Here is a 24,423-nt window from a genome sequence, read left to right on the forward strand (position 1 = left end):
TTTCCTGTCGGTCCCCGCTGGACAGAACCAAGACCGCACACAGTACACAAGTGAACAATCGCAATGGCCAAATGCGCCACTCATACTGATCTATTGAACTTCGTAACTTTGAATTGAGTGTCAGGAAGCCGTGGACCATGACTGCCATTATCATGAACTTGCATGTTGCCCCTGTGTTTCGCACCCACTGAGAATATCGGCAGCGGGTCGCGATTAGTTTTCCAGAAGCTCCCCCAAAATCGCAGATCTTTTGCCAAGCCTGCCGCATGTGGGGCAACCGCAACGTTGATGGATCCATGCCAAGATCGTCCCCATCGTCCAGGTATTCTTGATCTCTGTGTGATGAAGTGATTTGAAAGGAAGGCAAGGACAGCAAGGCCAAGGACGCTAGTTCAATATTTATCACTTAAATAGTGATTGTAGTGATTGGTTTGAGCAGTTTAGAATCTAACGTCATTAAACTCTTGCCGCCAGTCTTTGCAAGATGAGGGCGCAAACAGTGTGTCATTGACTCGACTACCGTCTGTTCACGTTTGATGGCTGCTATGGAGTTTCGCTGCTCCCCGTTCTTGGCAGGCCCGCGACAAGGCCCAAGCTCCCTGCACGTTTCGGTCATCCCAAGCCCTAGGAAGGGCGCGTCGGTCTTGCGTGGATACATCCAATGTTCTCGATAGGCACCCGACGACTTTCTCTGACCTCACATCAGACAATTCGAAAACGCGTGTAAATCGTTCTCCAATTCTCCAATGTCACATGCGTCATCTGTATGTTTTCTGTAATTGCGCCTTTTAAACCTTTCCCAGTCGTGCCCCGCTATCCACTTCTCCCATCTTCAACGCGTTTAATCACGGCCAACCACGCGATACCTCCACATCACTCCCGTCTTCTCTCGAAATAATAAACCCCGGGCCCCGGTCAGGATTTTGGAGAGCTGGTATTGGCCAATTCAACGTTTGTTGGGATAATGACAACTTAATCTCTGGCTGTCACGATCTGGATAACGCCCCAGTCGTCTTTTTTCCAGATCCACAAACAACACTGACCGATTGAACCTCCTCAAACTATTCTAATACCGTCACCATGCCCACTATACATGTCGAACCGCATTGCGAACCTCTGCTCCAGGAGATCGCTAATACGGTCTCGAAGTCGAGGAAGATCGTGGTGATTACTGGTGCCGGCATCAGTACCAATTCAGGCATTCCTGTATGTGATTGACGCGTTCAGACGCTGGCATTCATTTTCTCTTGTCCTATCTAACACCGTTACTAGGACTTTCGGTCCGAAAATGGTCTTTACTCGTTGATCCAAGCCCAGTTCAACGCCGCCCAACAACGTGCAGCGGCCAGTAACAACATCGAAAATGGTGCTGGCGACTCGACTGAAGAACGGCCGGCGAAACGACGACGGCTCAGCTCTCTTAGTGGGCGTGATGCCGTGGATCGGTCAGCTTCCGGGCATGAGACTCGCTCAATGCCTACAGATACCGGAGGAGATGGCCACCCACAGATAAGAAAATCTTCTGCATCAACGCCCAGCGATGAAGTTCGGACCGCAGGGAATGCGCAGGCTCATTCGGAACTTGTCTCAAAACAAGAGTCGGAGGTTGATGCTTCAAATGAACCAACATCGCCTGCTCTTACAGTCCTTCCCGATCTAAGGCCTGCAGGTGGTCCACAAGAAACATCGACAACTTCCCAGATCGGTGTCTCCTTGGACTCATCGGGGCTGGCACTGCCCGAAACACCGCGTTTCCGATCAAGACTTGGAATCAAGGATCCTCCCTTGTGGAGCTCTTCTCCTCTATCCTCGCCCCCTCCCATCATCTATGATCCCTATGAGGAGCCAGAGGATGACGCGCCAGAGTCTCCAACAAGCAATAGGGATACATCTCGATCCACGAGCAAAGAGCCGCCCTCGGGCTCGACTGCGCCCTTCCCGTCGCAAAGTTCCCTCCCTTCCAATCGGGCCTTGCTCCCTAACATGAAGGGACGAGATTTGTTTGACGCACAAATTTGGTCATGTCCTATCAAGACTTCGGTTTTCTACACCTTCATCTCTACCTTGCGACAAAAGGTCCGTGAAGCCCAGCCGACAAAAAGTCATTACTTCGTGAGCGTGTTACGTGATAGCAGAAAGTTGGTTCGATGCTATACACAAAACATTGATCAGCTGGAAGAGCGCGTCGGCCTTACAACCTCGTTGTCGCTAGGCGCAGGCAGTCGATATCGCTTTTCAACTCGTGCCGGACGGGGCACGAGAGCCTCGAAGGGCAGCGAGGTTGCAGCGGACGAGAGTCAGTTACAATCCCAGAAAGAAGAGGACACAAATGACTCTCAAGTTCTGAAAGAGGGGCAAACCAGCCAGCCCTCCCCGAAACTCGAGCAAGACGATGGCGCGAAATCCCTGCCAACTGCTTCTCAGTCGTTGGAGCCCGGGACCGACGCCGATGGTGCAACAAGCAAATCCTCCAGCTCATTGACATCCGCCTCAGTTTCTGCACCTCCGGGCCCTAACCGTGGTGTCGAGTGTGTCTTCTTGCACGGGTCGCTAGCAGAGCTCCGATGCTTTGTGTGCGCACGTACTGCTTCTTGGGACGAGGAGTCTCGAATGGCTGATACTCTGGCCGGCCGGCAGCCAACATGTCCTCATTGCGAAGGCGCCACTGCAGCTAGAGAAGAGAAAGGCAAACGTGCACTGGGGGTAGGAAAGCTACGGCCCGACATCGTCCTGTATGGAGAGGAACATCCCCATGCTCACCTCATCCATCCTCTTGTGAAGCACGACTTGTCACTTGGGCCCGACATGCTTCTGATTTTAGGAACCAGCATGCGTGTCCATGGCCTCAAAGTTCTCGTCAGGGAGTTTGCAAGGGCCGTCCACGATCGTGGAGGAAAAGTTGTCTTCGTCAACTTCACAAAGCCTCCGGAGAGCGTTTGGTCAGATGTCATCGACTACTGGGTCCAGTGGGACTGCGATGCTTGGGTCGAGGACTTGCAAAAACGGAAACCCGCTCTTTGGCTGCCCCCGGGTTCCACGCTCCCCGACGAGGATAAGCCTAAGGCGAGCAAGGCTTCAAGGCGACAAAGCGGTGAAGGCAGCAAGCGGAAAGAAGCTTCTGCCAAGACCTATCACAAGAACAAGGAAAGTGACCAACCACTCGATACGCAAACGCTCGAGACCAGTGCCACGTCAATTGACGGCGAGGCCTCGCCATTAACTGAACTTGAGACCCAACCAACCCCGTCATCGCAATTAACTCCTCAGAACAGTTCACCCAAAAAGTCTCAAAAAACCCGCCGGGAGCAAAAGTTCAATCCGGATGCAAAGCGCCCAGCATGCATCCGTGATCATAAGCAAAACGGTGCATATCTTGTCTGGAAGATTATGCAGGATCTCCGGCGCATCACAGGAGACAACGAAGCTTCCCCATCTCCAGCTGCTTCTGTCTCTCCCCTTGCCTCTGCCGAAGAGCCTGCTACCAGATCGAAGCCTAAACGAGCGCGAAAGTCTACGCCAAGTTCTTTGGAATCCAACATAGACGTCAATGGCTACACTGTCAACCAGGAGACCGCATCGCAGCCATCTCAACTGCCGGCGGAACCAAATGTCGCTCCTTCGATTCCATCTCCAAAGCCCAATGGACTTCAAACCGCGCCCAAAGAACCTACAGCTCCCGATATCAACAGCTCCATCTCCGCCGTGGTCAAGACGCGCAAGAGAAAGCAAACATTCACGTGGCGGGTGATTAATGGCGTTGAGACACGCATCTCGCTGACCTCTGAAGGAGAACAAATCGATCCGCCCCTTCATACCAGCGCCCTACATCGACCACTTCCCGCTGCCAAACCACAGAAGACTGGTAAGGCTTCCAAGTCTAAAGTTCGTTCCACGTCGTTGCCAGCAGCGGCCAAGCCCCAATCGTCCAGCAGTAAGGTCCCGTCTCAGCCGCTCTGCCCTCCTGGCATTGCCCCGTTAGCCATTCGCCATCAAAACATACAAACCAACGACATCGATGCCGGCTTCCGCGCGACAGACCATTACATCTCGAAGGCCCAGCAGCAGCAAGCGCTGGCACGCGCAGAGACTCCGCAATCTCTCCTGCTCCCTCCCTTGAACCCGCAGCCGCCACAACAAGCCCCTGCGAAGCCCAAACCTGCACCTCTCGAGCCCAAAGTCACGTCTCCCGGGCCGAAAGTCGAGATCTCGTCTAACGTCGGGTCGCCTACCGCAGTGATGTCGCGACCCCCTCCGAAGAACCCATTCTTTTTCTCAGATCCGTTGGCAGGGTGGCTTTGGTACCCTCCTGCTTGGCAGAATCAGGGATATGCTGGAGGGCAGGACAGGGAGCGTGTGCAGGGCCAAAACCAGGGGCAGCATACTCAGTCTCGTGGGGCGCATGCTGGTCCCGCCCGGGGGAATGGTCAACTTCCGAACAGGTATCACTGCCAGCAGCAGCCGCAATACCATTGCCAAGCTGCACAACAAAACCTGCAGAACGGTAATGGTCATCGGGCGCCCGCTCAGGGTCAGTTCCAAGGCCAACAGCCAGCCGGACCCCAGCAGCACTGGACCCATCAGCCCTCTATCCCGAGCCCGGATCGTGCTCGCGGACATCAGCAGCGGGGCAGCGAAAGCGGCGCGAGCAGCACTGGTGGGTGGTGTCCGGATGAGCAGCTACGCCAGGAGGCGGCGTTGATGTTGTCTGCTTTGCGGGGAGGTGGATTGGGCGCTGGGGTGAGTGCGTAGGGGATGTTGAATGCTGGGAGCAGGAATTAGGATTGATGAAAATGGTTGGTTCAATTAATTATAGTTTGTTTGGGGACTGGAATGGGTGATGATGGCTGATTTTGATGTTAAGCTTGTTTGGATTGGACTCGGGCGTTTGTTGGTCGAGGGCTCTGGGTATTGGGTGATTTGGGGGTTATCGAACTTCGTTTTGGTTTCATAAGTGCATGGAAGGATATTGAAGAGCTCTGGAAACAATTTCATGGCACTTAAAGGCATAGTATGATTGACTACTAGAGTGTTTAACTCTTCCATCTCTAAATTTCCTACAACCTGCACTTATCCAATCTATGTACAAATCTTTCGAGGGTACGTTTTCTCCTGAGCCCTATCCTACACATGATCCCGATCATGGTTTCTTCATATTTTGTGACGTCTTCTCTTGGATAGATGCGGGGCTGTGCTCGCTTCCAATAACCTTGTATGGCTTTCCCATCATGTACCCATACCCTCCTGCGACGGCGAGTAAACCGCCAATCATGCCCCAACTAGCCAAGGTTAGCCATTGAAGTACTGAAGTGTGAGGTTAAAGCTCCAACTTACGTTTTTGGTGTCATTACCAACGTTGATGTTGTGTGGTCGGGACTATCATGCTTGTACATGACTGTTCTGACGTGGTTGATAGGTGGTTGACGGGTCAGAGGGCGAGCACCCAAAGTCTGAAGACTCGACCTGTTAATCTTGGTTATATTGGCCCGCAGCATCTTGGAATGCTTGACAAATGATTCTGTTGGTCAGCTAAGTTTGGGATTTAGAATAAGAGCGATTTTATGAAACTCAAGGCCAACATTTAGGTGCACGTTATTTAAAGAACAATCTGAAGTCGTGCTGGACACAACACGTCACAGCCAATCCATGACGCAAGGGGCGAAGCGGCCGATGACTTGGTAACATATAGCGATTTCAGATGCCCGCATCCTTAGGCTCCATATCCCTTACCCAACATTTGTCATCTAAATTCTGATGTTTGACCCAGCTGCGCTTGTCGCAATGTGAAAACCAGCAACACGGTCCATCATGTGTTCTCCAGAGGCCATCAGTACGAGACACCCTTTCCTGGGGCTTATTTGCGTCAAAGCCAACCTTTTGCCCAATTCCGCGCTGCGATTTTGGTCGTGATGATCCGGCCCAAAGGTAATGCCTCGATCAAGGTATGTCAACAATGTCATCGCTTGCCGTTGAACTCTCCAAGACAGGAACTAGAAATCCAAGAACAATCGGCGCCGATTTGGTAGGGTTAGGGTTACTCTTCTGAGTCTCTACGCGCAAGCAGACTCTTGGATGTTCACACTCTCCATTCTTTGTTGTGTCCAGTCATCAATCAGCGTGTCTTAACAAGCCATCCCTCCGAGATCTCGTTCTTCCATCTTAGAGCTAATATCACCAAATTCAACTTCCAACTGAGACAGGTTTTGGCTACCGATTTGCTCATCATGAGCGCCAATGACCATGGCGTGTTCTTCGTGTACCATGAGCCAGACAGCGCGATTCGCCTGCCCTTCCTCGTGTAATGCATCTTCTTTGATCCCCTCAGTCATTGGAATTCTTACCATCATTTCCTTCTCTTTGTTCTTGGGAATTGCATCATGGCTTGCCGGTAAAATCGTACGTGCCCCGTTGATCGGCCATATCATCGTCGGGCTCATCTACAGTGTTCCCTTAGGCAACGTCTCGCCCGTGGCCGGCAGCGAATATTCCTTGCCTTGGGTCATGTTGGCTTGATATTAATCATTTTGGAGGTTTGTTGTTCTGATGCTTGCCAAGCGACATTGCCTGAATAAGCTCCGGCACTGACAAAACACACATCTAGTAGGTCTGGCCATACGCTTGGATCTCCTTTGTCAGAATTTGCTGCTTAGCCTTGTGGCTGCCCTTACTGGTGTTCTGATTCCCGTCGCCTTTGCGGTTGCCTTTTGGACTCCGGACTCAGTCACAGTAAGTCCCTAACGTATAGCTGTCCACACCTCAGGATTTTTATACTGTGGATATATGCCAACACAAGAATATCCAGGACCTTTGGAGGCTTTCACAGCGGGCACTTCCCTCTGCTTCATGTCTCTCGGGACGACATTCGTGGTACTAGCAAGTGCTTTTTCACACAAGCACAAAGACGAGTCCGACCTCAACTTCCATCCAGTGGACTGTTCCCAAACTCGGGCTGGCACTGTCCTCGTCTCCGCTGCCCTCTTTGACGGCATCGGCAGTCTTGGGTCGTGTTGTCCGCAATCCGCGCGGCATCTCCAACCACAGTGAACAGCACCTCGGATGGATCATTGGTCGACCTCTCTTAGCTAGTGCCTTAATGGCCTTGCTAAACCCCGCACTAACAATCTCCTCATGAGCTGCGTTTTATGTACCTTCTTGGCGATTGCAGAATACGCTGGGGTGTCAGTTCTTCTTGGAGTATTCCTAGCCGGTGCATTCCTTAGTGGACTTACAAATCATCACGTCGAGGACACAACCTTGGGCAACGAACAAAACACCATGTCAAGCGAAAGAGCAACTTTCACTGAAACTTTCGAGTACTACCTTTCAACATCTCAGAAGTACATCCTCCAACCTCTGTGCTTTTTTTCCCAGCATAGGCTTTGTGATCCCTTTCCTGGAATTATGGACTGGCGAGATCATTTGGGAAATTAATTGTTGGGACCGTGATTCCGCTCTAGGATTCCATCGCCGCCCGTCTCTTTTCGCCAGGAGAGAAACTCGAACCTCCGCAGTCCAACCGAGGTATTATAACCGGCTGGGCGCCCGCACTTCTCTTTGGCACAGCTATGGTGGCTCGTGGAAAGATCAGTCTCCGTAAGGCCTTTGTTATCGCCGTTTGGGGGTTCATTCTTAATACTATCATCGGTCCTGTCATGGTAGGAGTTTTGCCCAGAAAAGCCGGGGCACTTTGATTGCAGAAGATCCCCGGTGGGATGTTCAGGTCAAGTCTCAGCGGCATCTCGACTCTCTCGAAGCTGTCAACTTAACGGAGAGCTCCGATAAAAATAGCTGAGGCTCCTCGATCCCACGGCAGTCGACGCAGCTGCTGTCATACCTCGCTCTGAAATGGTAGGTGCCAAGCGTTGATTTGCGCACCCTGAGCCCCACAAGGCCGGCGTCGACATCGTCACGGGAAGTTTCCCCCGCACTGTTGAGGCCATTAAGACACAAATTAAAGACCTAGAATTATCTGGCAGTCTGGATGAATATCTTGGTATAAAATCGATTTACGGCAATAAGGTCTTCATGACTACAGAAGGTGCCAAGATCACTAACACAACGTGTCCGCAAGTGAGAAGAGCCTGGTTTACAATGGGGTTGCATTACAGAACGGAGCCTGGAAGCTGGGCGCAATATCGAAGTAGGAGTGCTGCAAAAATAACAACCAATAAGACGTGACGCCGAGAGGCTGAGGTCTGGCTCGATGCTTCTGGCTGAATGGTCGGACGCGGTTCGGCCTTGCGACGTTCACCACATTCCCCACACTCGATGTACGTTGATCTCATGTAACCTTCGATTTCCAGCCACGAGACTTTCATTAATTGTGCCGAGCCTCACCAAGACCTTCGGTCGCTCAATAATTTACTTCAGCTAATGATGCTTATGTTCCGAAAGAATTTCAATCCACGGTCCGATGTGGAGGTTCCTGTCAGCAGCTATCATCCGGTAGCATGACCGCCAACTATGGCAACCGGAGCAACGTCGACTTATAACCGACGACCTCTACGCGAACATCCATCTACAGGTGTCTAGGGACATCCAGTGTGCTCCAGCAACTTAACTATCTCTGGGAACCTGTCGGTCCGTCCTGTCGTTGTTCGAACTTGTCCATCATGCGCTATCATTTCGCCTTGGCTCTTTTGGGCCTGTTTATTTCCCCTATTCACGCTGCCCCCTCCGTCGTTCTCGAACAAGTCAAGGGGATACCTCCAGGCTGGAGCTTACATCACGAGGCCGATCCTTCAGACAAGATCACACTCTTCGTTGCTCTTAAGGAACCAGGGATTGAGAAGCTCAAGGAGAAGCTTCACGAGCGTCAGAACCCAGATCACCCCTCTTTCAGGCAGCATCTGAGCCGTGATGAAGTTCAGCAGTACCGCCAACCGGCCCGTAGATCTCTCAGTGCCGTATCGACCTGGCTACGGTCAGGCGGTATCCGAAACGTCCACTACCAGGGAGGACTAATCAGCTTTGAGGCTACGGTCAAGACGGTCAAATCACTGCTGCAAGCCGATTTGGCCTACTACGCATACAACGGGACCAACGCCGATCCCGTTCTGCGAGCCCTTTCTTATACCATCCCTTCCTGGCTCCATGACCACATTGCGTTTGTGCATCCGATTTCCAACTTCATGCCTCCGCGGTCCAGCCGTGGTCATCGAGGAGACAGTCATAAGACAAGACGTCCAAGGCCAAAACCAAAGCCGACAAAGACGCAAACTATATGGACATTAACGCCAACTTCAAAGGTGGTCAGCCCTCCAACTCCAACCTACATCTCAGACGAGGGGTACCAAGAAGAAGAGGAGTTCCCTCTCGGCTATCCCTGCCTTCCCGCCACAGTGCCAAAGTGCATCAAACAGCTTTACAACATCACCTACACCCCCAGCGGTCCCTCTCCCGTTCGCTTCGGTGTTGCTGGATTTCTGGAACAGTGGATTCTCTACTCCGATGTGGACAAATTCCTCGATGTCTTTTCCCCGCACCTGCCATCGACATATAACTTTACCGTTGAGCTGATCAACAACGCCACAAACCCCCAAGATTCCCCCCTGAATGCCGGCATTGAGGCCTCATTGGATGTTGAATATGCCATGTCCCTTGGCCACCCGACAAACGTGGTATACTACATCACAGGCGGGCGCGGCGTGAAGCTGAACCCTCTAACGGGCGAGGCGCGCGACGTATCGGACAATGAGCCATTCCTCGAGTTCCTGGATGCGATGCTCGCCAAGCCCGACTCGGAGCTGCCCCACGTGTTAAGCATCTCGTATGCGGATGATGAGCCCAGCGTGCCGCGGCCGTATGCTATTCGCGTGTGCGACATGTTCGCTGCACTCGCTGCTCGCGGCGTATCAGTACTGGTCGCGACAGGTGATGCTGGGGCCGCTGGAACAGGTCACTCTCAGTGCGTGGTTGGAGCTGGTGGGTCCACCAGCCACGTGCACAGCCACAGCTACAAGAACAGCAGCCACCCAAGTGGCCAGCGGAAGACATTCATTTCGACGTTTCCTGGCAGCTGTCCTTACGTAACAGCTGTTGGAGCAACGAGCAACGTGGCGCCGCCCGTCATGGGCGCAGACTTCAGCGCCGGCGGGTTCAGCGAGTACTTCTCTCGGCCCAAGTGGCAAGATGACGTGGTACTGCCGTACATTGAGCATGTCCTCAAAACACTGACTAGGGCTACAAACACCACAGCGGGCCGGAAACTGAGTGCTGCTGGCATGTTTAATCGCACGGGCCGGGCAACGCCTGATATCAGCGCCATCGGATCTGCATTTCAGATCGTTATGGGTGGGGAACATGCCCAGGTGCTTGGGACGAGTGCCAGCACGCCTGTCGTGGCGGCTATGATCGCTCTGATCAATGATGCCCGCATGAGAGCTGGAAAGCCAAGTCTGGGCTGGCTGAATCCGTTGTTGTACTCAGCCAAGGTAAGGAAGGTGTTGAAAGATGTTACCGAGGGTGACAGCAGGGGCTGTCACTTCCCTGATGGCACAGAGTCGGTTGGGTGGCCGTCTGCTGAGGGATACGACTGCGTCACCGGCCTTGGCGTTGTTGATGACTTCAATGACTTTATGTCTGTCTTGTTATAGTTCTCTTTTGGATATCATGGTGTATCTTAGGTATTACTTGGGATTGAGTATATTATTATTAGGTCATCACAACAATCGTCATTATCTCAGTCAGATAGACTTCTCCTGTAAGAGCGGGGTATCAACGCCGATTGGCAACACGAGTTTTCGCCTCTATGACCAGTTCGTAATTACCAGCATCGTATTAGGCCTCAACTTAGAGCAACGGCAGGACTAGAAGCGTGCTGAGAAGCCAAAGCTCAGGACGGATACCACCAGCGTCGGCCGTGAAAAGAGTTGAGGTGAAGCTGGTATTGGACTGGAATACAGTTAGTTTAGTACACTCATGAACCGGTAAGCATTACAACATACCGGAGGCCAGGGGGTCGCAGTAAACGTGGACGGAGGGGAAGTGATAATCGAGCCCGACTCGGAGAAGCCCGGCTGCGACTCGCTCGCAGCCGGATTGCCGGAGCACCCATCACCCAGCACGGTCACAGTGATGGCAGCATAAGTGATCGTGGAAGTCACAGTTGCCGTTGCCCAAGACGTGACCGTTGGCGGAGGGCACTGCCCCGTGGAGGAAGGATCGGTGAAGTCACTGGTCGGGCCTCCAGTCTGGCTAGACACCACACCCCCCGATGTTGAAGAGGCAGTGGATGAGCTTTCGCCTGCTAGAGAGCTGGTCGAAGTAGGATTGCTGGTGGTCACAGGCTTATCTGTTGGAACGCCGCATTCTTCAAGGCTTTGGCCCTGGGTAGAGTTAGCGCTGATTGCCGAAAGCTGAGGGCACCTTTGGACGACTTACATTCTCGCAACACCACACTCTTCCGTTGAACTCTTGCCTTCCCAGGTGTCAGCCTCTTCTCCCTCATTGATTACCTTGGTTTAGCAGCTGCTTCATCCAAAACCTCGCTCTACATACCACGCGCAGTAATAGCCAGCATCGCAAGCTCCTGTAGAGGTTGACGTCAGGCACAATTCCCAAAAGCAAGATGGCACGGGAACACTCACGTCCAGAGCCGTTCTCACAGCATGTCTGGCCCAGGTCTACCTCGTTATAACAGAAGAGAGACAGATCGGTAGATGCTTTGCAAGTGATCCAATTAGGGCCACAGGCGTCTGTGCAGTTGGCACCAGTGCCACAGCTACCGAATTCGGGGCCTATTCATGTCAGTCTGGGCGTTTATTTTTCTTTTATTGCCAGAAATCTATTGCATACTGTAGCCAGGCGGTGGTGTCTGGCGGCGATAGATATTGGCCGCCGCATTCGCACTAGGACTAGTGAAGCGGAAGAACTCAACGTTTTGGGCGAACCCAAGCCCAATTAGAGCAGACAAAGCGATGGACGTCCTCATTGCTGGCTGTATGTGTCAAAACCTAACTAGAGGAGCGTTGCTCTATCACCAAGGCCTAAATTGGTGGGATTGACTCCAAGAAGAAGGGTCCGGGGAAGTTTGAAGTCGAAATATCGGCCGCCAACAGACTCCTCGGCAAATTGGTTCCGAAGCAGCAGTTTATCCCAGTCACCAGACGATCGGAGGTGCAGGAGAGATCGCGTGGGCAGGCCTGTTCCCCAGGACTTGGGGACAAGTGTTCCACATTTGAGGCCGTCCTGGTTGAAAACCGCGTGGTTGGGCCTGTGGCCAGCATGCATCCAGCACATTCATGTCCGTCATGCTGTGATGGTGGAGCTGAAGCAACGCCAGAAACCTCTGTGATGGGCCTACACGTCGCCGAATCCCACGCAAGCCCACAGCCCTAATCTTTGCCCCGCCGCCACTCGAGCCAACCTTGGTATTGATGTCTGTTCATTGGTGACGTCTGAGCTGTCCCACCAAGCGGTGAGTTGGCCTTGGGAGGAGGTTGGGTTTTACAGATTGAACGCCGGGCTAGTAGGGCAATAGTCGGCCGCTGCCCAGTCACCGTTCTCGATGGTGCATGTATACGTGCAGCCATCACCACCCGACAGGGGTCGCATTGGGTTGAAACTTTCCAAGGCTTTTTGTTCAACAGCCGACGCCCAACGATATGATGCTGTGGCTGGCTGATACGCTGCCTCGACAACCCGGCATGTGGTGATCTACTAGGTAGGCTGGGAAAGTAGATTTGATGTCCCCATTCTTTTTCAATCATTCCATTCGTCATCCTCTTTCCTCGGGATATTTCCGCTGGTGCAGATATCTGCTTGACTTGGCATCTCCCTCCATACCCCTCACTCCGTGGGGCATCATCGACATCCTGCTCTCCATCCTAGTAGCGAGGACCTACTCCTCTTTGATGTTGATCAATTGATCCCATTCTTTGCAATTGTCTTGCTTGAAAATCTAGTTCTGATCGATCTAGGTCAGGAAAGCCCCCAGGGTACCCGATTGCCACAATGGGGCACTTTGTTGGAATCACCGGCACAGGCTTTGTTGGTACAAACGAAAAAGCGGCCGTGACATCCTACAAGCCATGTCACATCTTTGGTGATCAGATGCTCATCGGCACTGGTATTCGCACCGGCTTCTATCTGTTGTATGGCGCCGCCATCATCGCCATTCTCTTTGGCGTCGACAAGCAGTTTCGCTTCTGGCACGGCGCGTGGGGCATCCTGGCTCTGGCTTTGTTCCTATCTTTGTTTCTCAACGTCGTCGACTACAGCTTAATTGTCATCGACTATGCTGTCTTGATCCAGCTCGTTCTGTGGTACCCTGTCTACTTCGTCTTCAGCGTTCTCTTCCGTCAGGCGCTTGTGATCTCAGGGAAGACCGAAACCAAGCCGGATGACGAGTACCGGGAGCGTTTACAGAGATGCCGAAAGGGCAGTGTGACGGATTTAGATATTGCTCGTGCTCGAGCATATGCGGATGTTCTCAAGGCCTTCGCGCTCCACGCGGCGACGGAAGAGGCTGGGGGCGACTACGACTCCAACCGGGTCGCCCTTGTGCAGGCGGTTCAGCACTATGTTTCTCACTGGCATCAGTCAATTGAGATTGAGGAGAGCCGGAGGAGCGAAGATGGAGGCGCTGTCACCACGGTTTACAATATTGAGCTTGTGGAGGAGATCGCAGCTGCTCCCACCCGTGCCGATATCGACAAGCTTCGCGATCTGTATGTCGCTGCGCTAGTCCACTCGCAGCAGTCGGTGACTGAGGCAAGAGCTTCTGAGCAGGAGGTTGCCCTGATTGCTTCAGAGGAGCTGCAAATTAAGAAAAACGTTCGCTCTCCCAAGCAAGCTCTCCGCCATTTCCTCCTGACGGCCAGCTACAAGGACCAGTTGACGGCAGCGATCGGACTGTTGGTGTGGTCAGCTTACATGTGGGGGACTCCAGCTCTCAATTGGCCTCTCCTGCACCACGGAAACAAGGAGGGCACTTGCGACAACGCTCCGACGGTGTATTTCGTTTTCGCGCCTAAGAAGCCATTCGCTGATTCAGGGTTCAAGACCTTCCTGCGCATCTGGACTGTTGGTGTTTGCATCGTTGCCTTCCTCACGACTCTCGCCGGCGCGCTTCTCTTACTTATCGGCGTGTTTGGCCCTGGCTTTGTCGGCCTGGGTTCTTCGAAGAGAGGCAGGCAACAAAAGTCGGTCGAGGCTGGGTACGACAGCCACGTTCATGATGTTCAGAGCTCACCGGACTACTCATGCAAGGCTCGTGGGCAGCACACTCAGGAAATTCTAGCTTGCCTCTACTATACCGAGTCTCGGGCGATTGAGCACCGTTATCACAGCCGGACCACTTCGCCAGTGAACTTCAGTCTCTGGAATATCCCGTGGGTTATTCTGCTGGCCGTGCTGCTGGTCGTCACCATTATTTGCAGTGAGTCGACGGTCAAGAGGCAGGGACCGAACAACGATACTCCTTTGGACTTTGCTCGGGCACCACTCCATGAAACGGCTGAGCTTCTGGCGTTTTTGATCGGCCTGTATACCATTTTGTTGACACTCCTCAGCGTTTTGAGCGCCTTTGTCGCTCTGGTCCTGCGGAATCATCGCCGTAAGAACAAGCATGTCCACGGCCATTTGAAAAAGGAAAAAGAAAAGGAGAACCCTTCAAAGAGGCAGTAATTTCTTTGTTCAACCCTGCGAGGGCCTTTAGCAATGGGATCAAGGACGGTTGGATGGAATGGTTGTCATGCTAATCTACCTACCTACCTACTTAATGGAAGTTTTCTCGTAATAGAAACACTCCGCTTTCTTCCACAAACCTGCAGTTCCTACTCTCAGACAGTTGGGTCTTGATGGTATGTGACTTCTGTGATCATGGTGATAGACCTTAGCCCTCCTCGGCAGCCCAAGTTCCGATGAGATCCCTCTAAGTTTTCAATGCTTTAGGGGGAAACACATCCCCCACTTGGAGTTGAGTACTACATGATGGCTGCACAGTTCACGAAGGTCAGGCAGTAGTTGGGGTGGGTAAAGGTTTCTCCTTATCAAGGCTCTATCCACTTCTTCTTTCACGCACTCTCGCTCTTATTTCCCTCCCATTGTGCCCCGCCAGTGTGGTCAAAGTTTCTTGCTATTGTGCAGCATCTACAAGGTCAAGAATATGCCACCCTCGCAAAATCTGCGACCCTCTACTTTTTTCCCTCCCACAAACTTCCATCTTTTCCCCAACTCTCCCACTTTCCCCATTTACCAACTTTGTTGCAAGTTTTGCGAGTCACAACTTGTCCTTTGCTTCAACCACTTTTACAACCTTAACCATCTTAACTGCTCTCACTCTCTCTCCCCTTCTGTGACCTTGATCCAAAGACCTTTTCACTGAAACTTGCAGCACATTGTCGATCTTCGTCTCTTACGCAGAGTAAGTCTCATCCGAACCCCCCTTCGCACTGCTTAATTTCGCGTTTCTTCACCATCACTTTTTCCCTACATACACTCGAGGATTTCTTCCACTTTGACCAACTTGTCCTATTAGCACGAGTGAGCCAACTTGCAATTTTTATCCCGATTACTTCGCCATATCCCGAATTTGGAATCAAGGCAGATATCTGTGCAGTCGGTGTTCTTGAGTAAGCCGTCGCCTTCGTCCTTATTTCCGTTGCCCATTGTGGAGCTGTGTTCGGGTACCATTCTCTTATCTTCTGCTATTGTCTGGACACTCACTCTTCGCTCTTGTATCCCTTACGGAACACAAAATGGGCTGAATTTTCGCTAACAGCTGGCGGACAAAGCATTGAGATGACGGCTGCAGCCATTGTGTACCCATCGCCAGTCTGACGTCTGACCATGGTTTGTTGTCATTGGCTTTTGTGCCGATCACCTTAAAGAAGCTATCAACATGTTGTTTAAGCTCATCAAGGCCCTTTTCACCTTCTCCTCTATTGAGCAGTTCGATAACCGGCGCAAGTAGGCACAAGGAGGGCACCAAGGCTGAGTTCATGGCTGACATGAAGGCTATCGAAGAGCCCAACAAGCAAGAGCTCAAATTTACGGATTGGGCCGCCAGGAAGTCCCGTCTGACCATCAAAGCGTACCGAGTACCTCATAATTGTTAATCCAAATGCCCCTGGGGAGTGCAAAATCCCCCAGCAGAACGAGCCTAGTTGGGTACGGATCTATTCTCCGATAGCACGACAACTCAGTTTTGGACGCCCGCCGCGAGGAGGTCCCTGCTGCCCTCAAAGTCTCTGTTCCCGACCTCATCCGTGATCAGCATGCGGCCGTCGAGGCCATTGTCTTCCCCTTGCAGGCATATACGGGGTCGACGCCCTTCTCGACCCCGCCTCGACTCCGCCCGCTCCCGAGGCCAAGTGCGTGTTCCCTGGGCGCCCCAAGACCCAAGGAGCCAGCAGCACCAGCTCAGGTTTCGTCGAGTTGATGCCCACCAATGCGGTCGCGGCTAACTTTTTGTTCATGGCGTCTGAAGCAACCAAAATGCGGGGATCGACGCCATCAGTCCCCAATGACGCCAAATCGTTCGTCGAAGTTGTCATGCCGACCAACCAATTCGCTCCTCGTTACAATGGCGCTCTTGTTGTGAAGAAAACGCGCGCCCCAGTTGTTTCGGCCGGCGAGGATGCACCCTCCAAGAACAATGATGACGTTGAGACGGTCTCCTCTCCAGCCCTTTCTGATTCCGAGTCTGGTGTCATGCATATCATCCGGAAGATCTGCTATGGCCATGGTCTTGTTGGGCTCGCGGCTCTTGAAACTATTCTAGGCATCACGGAGTGAGCTGGGCACAGGTACAGATATTCGCTGAGCAAACAGTTTGTGGAGTTGTATCAAGGATCACAGATGGAGGAGTGGTGGTTGGTTCTGTTTCACTCTTCATAGCGTGGACCATCGCTTCATCTAAGATAGATCTACGATCGATGTATAGAAAAAGGGGTTCAGGGTAATGGAGTCCGGACGATGGAGTTATGGAGAGATGCATATTCTACAGCGGATAAATCGTGGTGGAGAGCATGACACCTGTCATAAGACTATCTGGGCGATCGACGAGCAACCAAGATTCTGATGGCAGTAGTTTGACGTTCCTTGCGCTGTTTGGCATGCTGGACTAAGTGACTGCCATTGGACACCCGAAATGCTGTGTAGATGACCCTAGTAGCCCCACCATCTGCAACTCACTGTAGTCTTCCCTTTCACCTCCCGGTCATTGTTCTCTTCTTCTCTTATGCACGCTGTCCTTCATTATCGTATGTTCAGCTTAGACAGCAATTTCGGTCGTTTGCCAATCGTACTAGTGGGTATCTCGATTTTGCTTACGCCGTCAAGGTGGTTCGGACAACTCCAAACTTCCTCCGGTCATCAACGACGTCATTTGATGATCCAAAACGGAGTGAGCCTGGTAGGGCCGAAACAGCCCGGAGCTGCAGGCCAGGATGCTGAGCTAAGCCCCACCGAACAGATCACTGACATGCTGTGTGGGGAACCCTAGTCCACGTATGCAGGAACGTTTTATCTATGGAAGCGTTATCAGAGTCTGGGTTTGCTGATGTATGTTTTCTTGAGCACACTTGTACGGAGAGAGATCTTGTGATGTGCTTTATGTGGGCTCCAAAGACTTGAAAAGTTTGAGGAGTCTCCTCCATCAATGAGGAGAGACTGCACAGACATCAGTATCTAAACCTTGATGAGCTACGGGCAGACTCCAGAATTGCCTTACCTTATACAGTGATGTCAACCTCTAAGATCGCCTACCAAGCCACAGGAAGGTTAATTAAGAATCATATGGACGATTATATTTTTGCACGCTGCTTCATGTAAGGTCCAAGCAATGAGAGCTCACTGGCTCCCAAACGGAGATGAACCGCAGGGCTTTGTCCCTTAGAGCCATAACTCGAGAGTGATGAGGCTGACGTGCTTTCTGCCTTGGGACACGGTCCAGCCACATTGTTTATGGCCGGGATCTTCAGCGAGCACAAATGAGACGTCGGTGGAAAGAAGCGCAGGCCAACCGCCCAGAGGCTACACATTGGCTGTAGCGCCAAGCCCGATGGCCAGCAGCTCAACTGCTCAGCCGTACTTCTCATCACACACAGTGCTGGAATTGCACGGAGCCGGCGACTCGCTGCGATGCATCCCCCATAAAAGGAGAGAGCTTAGTGTTCCCCCAGATGTGGGAGAACCACACTTTAATTGATCGAGCTCTAGCCCTGAGCTTTCTTCCCGGTCCCATCGGTGGCTTGCCTTCAATTCTCCAGCACCTTGACCCAACTCGAAGACTGAGCTTTGCTTGCAGCAACCAGAAGGCATTGGGTCTCACTGGGCCGTCTACCGACAGTGTTGAGCATCGCACAACATCGACAACATGACCAGCCAGAAGCAATTCCATCCTAACGATTGGCAGCAGGACAATGGCCTCTGTGACTGCTTCCATGGCGGTAATGTCTTGATGGGTTGTTGCTGCCCTTGCATTCGTGAGTTGTCCCGCAGTAAAACGGAGAGTTCATGAATGATGAGGCTTACACGATCGATCGATAGTGATCAGCAAGACCTAGGACATGCTCGATCAGAAGCCTGAGGTTTCTAGTTGTGGTCCATTGGCATGGGGTTGGTGTGTTCTCCAGTGTGTTGGTGCTGGCTTTGTGTAAGTAACTCACTCTGTGACTATCCTGTCCCCCTGGGAGAGCATATCCATTGATATCTTAACAGCTTCGGTTGCGTCCAGCGCGGCGAGATTCGTGAGAAGCACGGCTTTCAACACGGGAACATGTGCACTGACTGCCTGGTAAACTGCTGCTGTGGCTGCTGCGCCGTCATCCAGCAGTACAAAGAGGCCAAGGCTCGCTGGCAGCCGCAGACAAACACTTAGGGATATCAGCCTAATCCAACCATGACCCATCCTTAATATTTGCTTTAGTTTAACCTTGCAGATAATCGCGAGCTAGATACCCAGTCTTGAATTGAGCTTATCGACCTTGACCTTCACATCATGCCGTGTTCCGTACTGTGAACTGATATTCCTCACCACGCTCCAGATACACGACTTTATCCGCAAGGCCCGCTGCCACCACTTCCCTCTTGAAATTCTCCAGCGGCGAGAGAAAGGTGTCATAATCATCAAAGTGAATCGGTATCGTCACGTCCGGGTTCACAAGCCTTATGAGCTTTACCCCTTGTTCTGCGTCCATCGTCACCATGATCAGCGGCAGCTTGGGTCCCAGGATCGTGGTACCCCCAAGATGGACCAGCATGATGTCAATCTTCTCGCCTTTTAACCATTTAGGAATGTCCTTCAGCTCGTCCACAAACAATGTGTCGCCTGAAATGTATATCCTGAGCCCTGTCTTGAACTCCTGTTCCCCTGATCCCCCTTGACGTCCTAAGTCCACCATCCACCCATTCGTAGGTGGCACCGCCCAAAGCAGTTCATTCATCATCCCCAACAACCCAGAAGGCACATGCTTTCCAGGCATGGCAGTCACTTTTATCGCAGGCTGTCGTTTCTCACTCTCATCCTCCTCTTCAACCACAATAGGCATTACTATCTCGTCCCAAACATCCATCCCCCACACCCTTTCAAACCTAACCCCCTCGGGCTTCCCCTCGACCAAACAACTCCGAGCATGTATTGTCGTGATAATGGGCACCTGCCTACCCAACTGTGCCTCAACCTCCTTGTCAAAATGATCCTCGTGATAATGCGACAATAGCACGCAGTCGATAGGGGGCAAGGCTGACAGCGCAGGGATAGCTGGCTCCGTGAGCCGCTGTGCCGTTACTCCCGGCCCGAGATGCACATGATCGCCTGCGTGGAGGAAGTTAGGGTCGGTGAGGATGCGGACACCGTGGTATTGGATTAGGGTTGTGGCTGTGCCGATGAAAAAGATGTTACCAGTCTGCAAGGAAGATTGGGAGTCGGAGGGCTGGGCGTTTGGATGAGTCTTTGTGTTATGAGCTGGTAGTCGAGGCTCGGGAGTTATGATATAGCTTTGGGTCTTGAGCAGGGGTGCGCGTTTCTTTGGGTCGAGTACCAGCGGCGGTTTTGCTGTTGATGCTGGTTTGCTGCTGCTGCTGCTGCTGCTGCTGCTCTTGTTTTGGTTGCTTGGCTGCGTTGCCATTCTTTGTTGAGGGAGAGGGTGGTGGTGATGGGGGCCCTTCAGCGTCCAATTCTTCTTGTTGTGCTTCTCGGAGTTGTTTCTCTTCTTCCTCGTCGTATTCTGCTTGAGCCATAAAATACTCCATCGTCGACTTCGATCTAGAGAGTTTGATGTTAATGATATGCTTTGATGTGAAAGTACCAGTTGCCTCCCAGGGTCATGATGCCTTTTGTCGTCATTGATCGTCCTTTTTGGAGGTAATGGCCCACACTCCCAGCCAACCGTATTCCAGAGCAATATTGGTTAGCAGTAACCGCGGTTAAAGTCTTCTAGGAGAGTAATTCTAAAAATTGAAACCGCCAGTTTAAGATAATGAGTAAGGTTTCCCTTGCATCTACTTTTGAGCCTGTCCGTCACCTCATCAAAACATACCTGAGGTAGCCGCTGATAAGACAGTTGACATATATGACCTAACCTTCATGTTTGTCCTAGCATGCCAATCGCTGATCCCGAGAAACTGATACGGATGTGCTACTAGACTCGTCCAGGAGTAACTGCAATCTCTCGCACCATTCAAACATCTCCAACTTTACCCTGTCAGGCAGGAGGACCAGGATCCTTGTAGCTCGTTGCCAAGTAGTAAGATCACAACGGACCTGGGTCATTGGCTTTGTATGCCCCTGGGAAAGCGACGAGGACCGGGCCCCCATATCCTCATTCAGCAATTTCAACCTAGGCACAGGAAAAGTAGACATGTGCTCCTCCAGGAGCTTACGTTTGATGAAGAGCTATGCTGTCGACACGGACGATGTATTTGCCGCTGGGGATGCTCTTCAGAATTGTGAGCTCAACGGACTTTTTGTCTGTAACACAGATGTCAGTGACTACGAACTATAATACCCTAGGACAACCAGACCCATATTGTAAGCAAGCCAAATTGCCTCTCCTGAAGTGAGGGATCCCCCATTGGGACTGGGCAAAACATTGATCTTGGAGACCTTGAACCATACATTGCCAGTCGGTTCCCAGATGTTGATATCGGCATTGTTAGGGACACGGGCCATGTAGGAGACTGGGCCAAAGTGAGTGATGGCCGACACAGCGACGAAGCTAAGTCTATCGCTGGCCGCAATGGTTGCCGTTCCAGCGCCCAGGAGCATCTGGAAATACTGCATGCTGACACTGTTGACATCCGTCACTCCTTACTTGCCTTGGTAACTCTTGGTCTGACGGATTGATGACTACTCTTTCTCCTCTGCCACACAATTCATGATGAGCTTAAAGAATCTATCTGCCTTGTATATCAGTTCAGGGTTACTACCATAGACAGGAGCCAAGTTCGTGCAACTTACAATCTACACTGGCTTTGGCGGCTAAAAGCAACAGGTTAGCGAGTATCTTTCTTTTGTCTCCTCCGTCTACTGAACGATCCGTTAGCGACAGTGAAGAACTGCTCTCAACGATCTGGAATGCACCAGACAGATGCCTGGGTTATATAGATCCGTTTAGATATCATTGCTCCCTGGCTCTACTGAACCTGGACCAGACCCTCAAACCTACTCCAAGTGCCGATGATAATTAATGGCCAGGACAAAAGAAACTGTTTCTTCACAACATAGACCAATTTTAGCAGGAAAATACGGCCATGTGCCTTTCGTGTCATTAGGATGGGTTTAGCCTGTGTACATAACCAAGTGGGAATGGGGCAACGGATATGCGGACGGATAACGCTGGCTGTGAAAAACCACATTGCTAGATATTTTCAGACAGGTAGTTGACCAGCCGGGACTTAACAGAAAACAACTGCATTTTCGACCCTAAAGTTAAAATGTAGTATCTAACTGTAGAGCCTTAAGATCGCTGCTAGGTAGCTCTTTAAGCAAATCAATCTCTGATAATCAGGGGCCCAGGGTTGACGAAACCTGTAACCTTGACACTTGATTGGACAAAATTCTGAATCATTCACAGATTGCAAAAAAGGTAATGATGGAGGCTTTCGTTAATATCGAGAAATCCATCTTGAGCAGTCCCCGGGAAATTGGACACGGGCTCTTGCAGCCGTGGTATCTGTGATCTGCGGGGCTTAAATGCCGCTTTTTTGGGGTAAAAAGCAGTTCCATTACACGCAGCCATATGGCATCCGCAGGCGCCGTATTTCGATGGAATGGCGAGAAGGTGTTAGCGTGAAACACAGCCTACGACGACATGATCAGGATGGTGTTGTTGTGTAACCGAAGCCTCAAAGATGGGAGTAATCTGAAAAAATCCAGACTCGGCCCCTCGGACCTTGCATGCAAAAAATCGCGACTGATGTCACTGATCCCTGTGGGGTCTGCAGCCAGCAAGACGATCCGCAGCTAAGAAATCCCAGACTCTGGGGTCAGTGGAGCTGTTGCTCGGCCTTTAGATGTCAAAATCGACTGGGACAGGGGACTCGGGGAGAAGGAATCGGAAGCCGACATAACCGTTCGCAACTTGTGTCGCTGGAGAGAGATGGGATACATTAAGAGAGCTGGCAATGCAATGAGAACTTGAAGGCATCGCGATGAAGTAACTGCACGTGTTGTTACGATAAAATTGAAGCAGACCTGAGAAGGAAAGTTTTTCGTAACAATCGAGCAAGTTGCAACCTCAAGCCTCATCGGCTGAAAGCATCACAGCAGCTTCTGCGGTGCTTTTTGGCTGGGCACAGGGCTAAAAGTGGGGCAATCCCGCGTGGGATATTCCGAGGTGCCGGAAGTTCACCGATGGCCTGTGCCCGACCCCAGGTGGCAGTCTTGGCGCTCAGCCAGGGACAACAATTTTCTCAAATCCCAAGTCCGCGCCATTGCTTTTGTCCATCCTTCTTTCACACCACCTGCTCGTCATCCGCACCAGTCGACTTCTCTTCGGCCCACGGTCAATTAGGTTTTCAAAATGTTCGCTCCCAGTATGATCCAGCGCCGGGCTTTTTCTGCCTCTGCCCGCCAGGTACGCACTTTACCCCTCTAAGCTGCCCCTCACTGTTCATGTTGCTGCTGCATCGCCAACGGCATGACGTCCCCAACCCAACATGCCCAAGATGACGCCTGCTGACTTTGTGCTATGCAGCTCTCTAAGGTCGCCGTGCTTGGTGCCGCTGGTGGCATTGGCCGTACGTTCTTGTCTGGACCATCTGGTTCCCTTGAGAACAATGGCTAACGTCCTGCCGCAGAGCCCCTCTCTCTGCTGCTAAAGCTGAACCCCAGAGTCTCGGAGCTCGCCCTCTATGATATCCGTGGCGCCCCTGGTATGTAGATTGCCTCTCCCAAGCTAAAAACAAGCTGGAAACGGAAGCTGGATGCTAACTCCGGGCAGGTGTTGCTGCTGATGTCTCTCACGTCAACACCAAGTCGACTGTCAAGGGCTACGAACCCACTCCCACCGGCCTTGCCGAGGCCCTCAAGGGCGCCAAGGTCGTCCTCATCCCTGCTGGTGTCCCCCGCAAGCCCGGCATGACCCGTGATGACCTCTTCAACACCAACGCCTCCATCGTCCGCGACCTCGCTAAGGCCTGCGCTGAGTCGTGCCCTGATGCCAACATCCTCATCATCAGCAACCCTGTCAACTCGACCGTCCCCATCTGCGCCGAGGTCTTCAAGAACAAGGGTGTCTACAACCCCCGCCGCCTTTTCGGTGTCACCACTCTCGATGTTGTCCGCGCTTCCCGCTTCGTCAGCGAGATCAAGGGCACTGACCCCGCCGATGAGAAGATCACGGTTGTCGGTGGTCACAGCGGTGTGACCATCGTCCCTCTCTTTTCTCAGAGCCGCCACCCCGAGCTCTCCTCCAACGCTGAGCTCGTCAAGCGCGTCCAGTTCGGTGGTGATGAGGTCGTAAAGGCCAAGGATGGTGCTGGCTCTGCCACCCTCTCCATGGCCATGGCCGGTGCCCGCATGGCTGACTCCATCCTCCGTGCCGCCGAGGGCGAGAAAGGCGTCATTGAGCCCACCTTCGTGGACAGCCCTCTCTATAAGGACCAAGGCATTGACTTCTTCAGCTCTAACGTCGAGCTCGGCCCCAACGGTGTCGAGAAGGTCCTCCCTGTCGGCCCTGTTGATGCCATCGAAGAGAAGCTCCTTGAGGCCTGCTTCGTCGACCTCAAGAAGAACATTGAGAAGGGCAAAGCCTTCGTTGCCCAGAACCCCGGCAACTAAATCCCCTACACATTCTGCTTTGAAGCATTAAATGTCTTGATACCTTAGTCGACCCCGTGCGGATGACATACCTTAAAACTCAAAGGGGTTGGAGGGCAGGCAAGACGGTTACGAAAACTTACACCACCAGCTGATCTTAGCTTGCGAAAACAAAATTCACAATACCCTAATGCTTCATGGGAATGAAAAGGAAGGCA

The 24,423-nt window shown here is 52.1% G+C and overlaps 8 protein-coding genes across 8 annotated transcripts; 5 read left to right on the forward strand and 3 right to left on the reverse strand.

Annotated features, from left to right (window-relative positions):
- Positions 1-1,080: 1,080 nt before the first annotated feature.
- On the forward strand, positions 1,081-4,749 carry CTHT_0032120 (uncharacterized protein; the record flags this gene model as incomplete). Its single annotated transcript, XM_006693590.1, has 3 exons — positions 1,081-1,206; positions 1,273-2,112; positions 2,173-4,749. The coding sequence occupies 3 exons, from the start codon at positions 1,081-1,083 to the stop codon at positions 4,747-4,749; spliced, it is 3,543 nt and encodes a 1,180-aa protein (XP_006693653.1).
- A 388-nt stretch (positions 4,750-5,137) lies between these two features.
- On the reverse strand, positions 5,138-5,492 carry CTHT_0032130 (uncharacterized protein; the record flags this gene model as incomplete). The annotated part of the gene is made up of 2 exons (XM_006693591.1): positions 5,138-5,276; positions 5,332-5,492. The coding sequence occupies 2 exons, from the start codon at positions 5,490-5,492 to the stop codon at positions 5,138-5,140; spliced, it is 300 nt and encodes a 99-aa protein (XP_006693654.1).
- Positions 5,493-8,609: 3,117 nt separating this feature from the next.
- On the forward strand, positions 8,610-10,592 carry CTHT_0032140 (tripeptidyl-peptidase-like protein; the record flags this gene model as incomplete). The annotated part of the gene is made up of 1 exon (XM_006693592.1): positions 8,610-10,592. One exon carries the CDS (start codon positions 8,610-8,612, stop codon positions 10,590-10,592), a length of 1,983 nt encoding a protein of 660 aa, XP_006693655.1.
- A 196-nt stretch (positions 10,593-10,788) lies between these two features.
- Positions 10,789-11,929, reverse strand: CTHT_0032150 (uncharacterized protein; the record flags this gene model as incomplete). The annotated part of the gene is made up of 6 exons (XM_006693593.1): positions 10,789-10,890; positions 10,944-11,324; positions 11,380-11,416; positions 11,497-11,527; positions 11,586-11,735; positions 11,794-11,929. The coding sequence occupies 6 exons, from the start codon at positions 11,927-11,929 to the stop codon at positions 10,789-10,791; spliced, it is 837 nt and encodes a 278-aa protein (XP_006693656.1).
- A 1,022-nt stretch (positions 11,930-12,951) lies between these two features.
- On the forward strand, positions 12,952-14,625 carry CTHT_0032160 (uncharacterized protein; the record flags this gene model as incomplete). Its single annotated transcript, XM_006693594.1, has 1 exon — positions 12,952-14,625. One exon carries the CDS (start codon positions 12,952-12,954, stop codon positions 14,623-14,625), a length of 1,674 nt encoding a protein of 557 aa, XP_006693657.1.
- A 1,325-nt stretch (positions 14,626-15,950) lies between these two features.
- On the forward strand, positions 15,951-16,737 carry CTHT_0032170 (uncharacterized protein; the record flags this gene model as incomplete). Its single annotated transcript, XM_006693595.1, has 3 exons — positions 15,951-16,040; positions 16,133-16,313; positions 16,367-16,737. 3 exons carry the CDS (start codon positions 15,951-15,953, stop codon positions 16,735-16,737), a joined length of 642 nt encoding a protein of 213 aa, XP_006693658.1.
- Positions 16,738-18,941: 2,204 nt separating this feature from the next.
- CTHT_0032180 (uncharacterized protein) lies at positions 18,942-21,226 on the reverse strand (the record flags this gene model as incomplete). The annotated part of the gene is made up of 4 exons (XM_006693596.1): positions 18,942-19,909; positions 19,986-20,209; positions 20,827-20,914; positions 20,968-21,226. The coding sequence occupies 4 exons, from the start codon at positions 21,224-21,226 to the stop codon at positions 18,942-18,944; spliced, it is 1,539 nt and encodes a 512-aa protein (XP_006693659.1).
- A 1,741-nt stretch (positions 21,227-22,967) lies between these two features.
- On the forward strand, positions 22,968-24,226 carry CTHT_0032190 (malate dehydrogenase-like protein; the record flags this gene model as incomplete). Its single annotated transcript, XM_006693597.1, has 4 exons — positions 22,968-23,021; positions 23,142-23,184; positions 23,245-23,319; positions 23,388-24,226. The coding sequence occupies 4 exons, from the start codon at positions 22,968-22,970 to the stop codon at positions 24,224-24,226; spliced, it is 1,011 nt and encodes a 336-aa protein (XP_006693660.1).
- Positions 24,227-24,423: the final 197 nt, after the last annotated feature.

This window comes from Thermochaetoides thermophila (assembly GCF_000221225.1).
Source record: "Thermochaetoides thermophila DSM 1495 unplaced genomic scaffold scf7180000011816, whole genome shotgun sequence".
NCBI classification, from domain to species: domain Eukaryota; kingdom Fungi; phylum Ascomycota; class Sordariomycetes; order Sordariales; family Chaetomiaceae; genus Thermochaetoides; species Thermochaetoides thermophila.